The sequence below is a fragment of the Sinocyclocheilus grahami genome, unplaced genomic scaffold (genome assembly GCF_001515645.1).
Source record: "Sinocyclocheilus grahami isolate Dianchi unplaced genomic scaffold, SAMN03320097.WGS_v1.1 scaffold387.1, whole genome shotgun sequence".
NCBI classification, from domain to species: domain Eukaryota; kingdom Metazoa; phylum Chordata; class Actinopteri; order Cypriniformes; family Cyprinidae; genus Sinocyclocheilus; species Sinocyclocheilus grahami.
In genome coordinates, this window is record NW_015505566.1 from 654922 (window position 1) to 656629 (window position 1708).

General features: G+C 38.9%; 2 protein-coding genes across 2 annotated transcripts in view; one reads left to right on the top strand and one right to left on the bottom strand.

Annotated features, from left to right (window-relative positions):
• Positions 1-603, bottom strand: part of LOC107550091 (poly [ADP-ribose] polymerase 10-like) — a 15859-nt gene extending 15256 nt beyond the window's left edge. The window contains exon 1 of the mRNA XM_016231318.1: positions 534-603. The gene's annotated coding sequence lies outside the window, so the exon portion shown is untranslated. The remainder of the gene's footprint in view (positions 1-533) is intronic.
• Positions 604-1003: 400 nt separating this feature from the next.
• The window catches only part of polr2k (RNA polymerase II, I and III subunit K), a 1769-nt gene continuing 1064 nt past the window's right edge, over positions 1004-1708 (top strand). Inside the window, exons 1-3 of the mRNA XM_016231307.1 lie at positions 1004-1035; positions 1316-1379; positions 1469-1561. Coding sequence (XP_016086793.1) covers positions 1319-1379; positions 1469-1561 — 154 coding nt within the window. The 5' untranslated portion in view covers positions 1004-1035; positions 1316-1318. The remainder of the gene's footprint in view (positions 1036-1315; positions 1380-1468; positions 1562-1708) is intronic.

Sequence of the window (1708 nt, forward strand, 5' to 3'; positions counted from 1 at the left end):
ATAGATAGATAGAGAGAGAGAGAGATAGATAGAGAGAGATGATAGATAGATAGAGAGACAGACAGATAGATAGATAGATAGATAGAGAGAGATGATAGATAGATAGATAGATAGATAGATAGATAGATAGATAGATAGATAGAGAGAGAGAGAGAGAGAGAGACAGACAGATAGATAGATAGAGAGAGAGAGAGATAGATAGAGATAGAGAGAGATAGATAGAGAGAGATGATAGATAGATAGAGAGACAGACAGATAGTAATTAGAAATAAAATGAGAAATTATGAGTAATTAGAAATAGATATGCTTGGTAACTGGATGTTATAAACTTGTTATATATGTTGTGTCGTGTTATAATAAACCGTAATAAACACAATGGCGAGAAAGAGAAACTGAAAGGGTGAGGCTGGATCATAACAGACAGTTAGGCATTAATATTCATAATACGAAGAGCAGTATATACTGTGCACGATCGTGTTAGAACAATATCTGATTAACCTCAGAACACCGAGAGCTGAATTCTGCAGGCTTACCTGACACATGCACCGCTGCAGTGACTCGCGCGCTACTTCCGGCTTCGAGACGGCGGACCGTAGACATCCGGACTCACGTGACAGTGCGAGAAAACATGTCAGGGGTACAGATAAACACGACACGTTTCTGCTTGGAGACAATGTTTATAGCACTATTGTAAAAAATAAAAATAATAATAATACGTAACACACATTTGTATTGACAGTACTAGCTAATAACAGCCAAAACTTTCAAAACAATTAATTAAAACTAAAAATATATATTAGTACTAAATATTAAAATGACGTGCGGTTGCCGATAAATACACGCGATTTCAGGCTTTTTTCTCCGCCGTCTGTTATTATTGAAATAAAATAAAAGTCCCGGATGGACTGCGTACAATTCTAAGCTCCTCCCACCAGAGTTTGACTGCTGTCAATCATTCGTTTCAACCAATAGCGGCGCTCGTTACTGTGACGTCTCTCTGTAAGCGAAACCCAACCCGAGAGCTCGCGCGAGAAGGTAACGCCTCGACTGCTTACATTTGAAGCACATTAAAGTCTAAATATTGTGCGGGTTCGTGTCTAATATAAATATGAAGGACAATGCATCTAGCTAGTTTGTGTTCGCACTCAGTTCATCAGCACTAGAAGGATGATAAAGTCTCTTATATGGGCGCTTAGAGGAAAGTCCAGCTCATGGAACTAATAGATACATTATTATTATATATTAAGTTAAGCATGTATCTAATATATTTAATAATTCTTTAAGTAAGTAGTAGCTGTTAATGTGTGTGTTTCAGGCCATGGACTCTCAGAAAGACATTCAGCCTCCTAAACAGCAGCCCATGATCTATATTTGTGGAGGTACTTGCTCTCTTCATGCTTGTAATCATCACCCATCACACAGTCTCTGTGAGCTGTCAGGTGTTTGTGTCTCTGCTGCTGTGTCTCAGAGTGCCACACGGAGAATGAGATCAAGGCCCGGGACCCCATCAGATGCAGAGAGTGCGGCTACAGAATCATGTACAAGAAGAGGACCAAAAGATGTATCCTTTCTCAGCTGAATAATGCTTCGTGGTTAAAGGACCCTCATGTTGTCCCAAACCATAACCCACAGCATATGTGGTTATTTTTTTCCATGCAACATAGAACTTTTAAAGGGGTCATATGATGCTTTTTTAAAGATCATTATT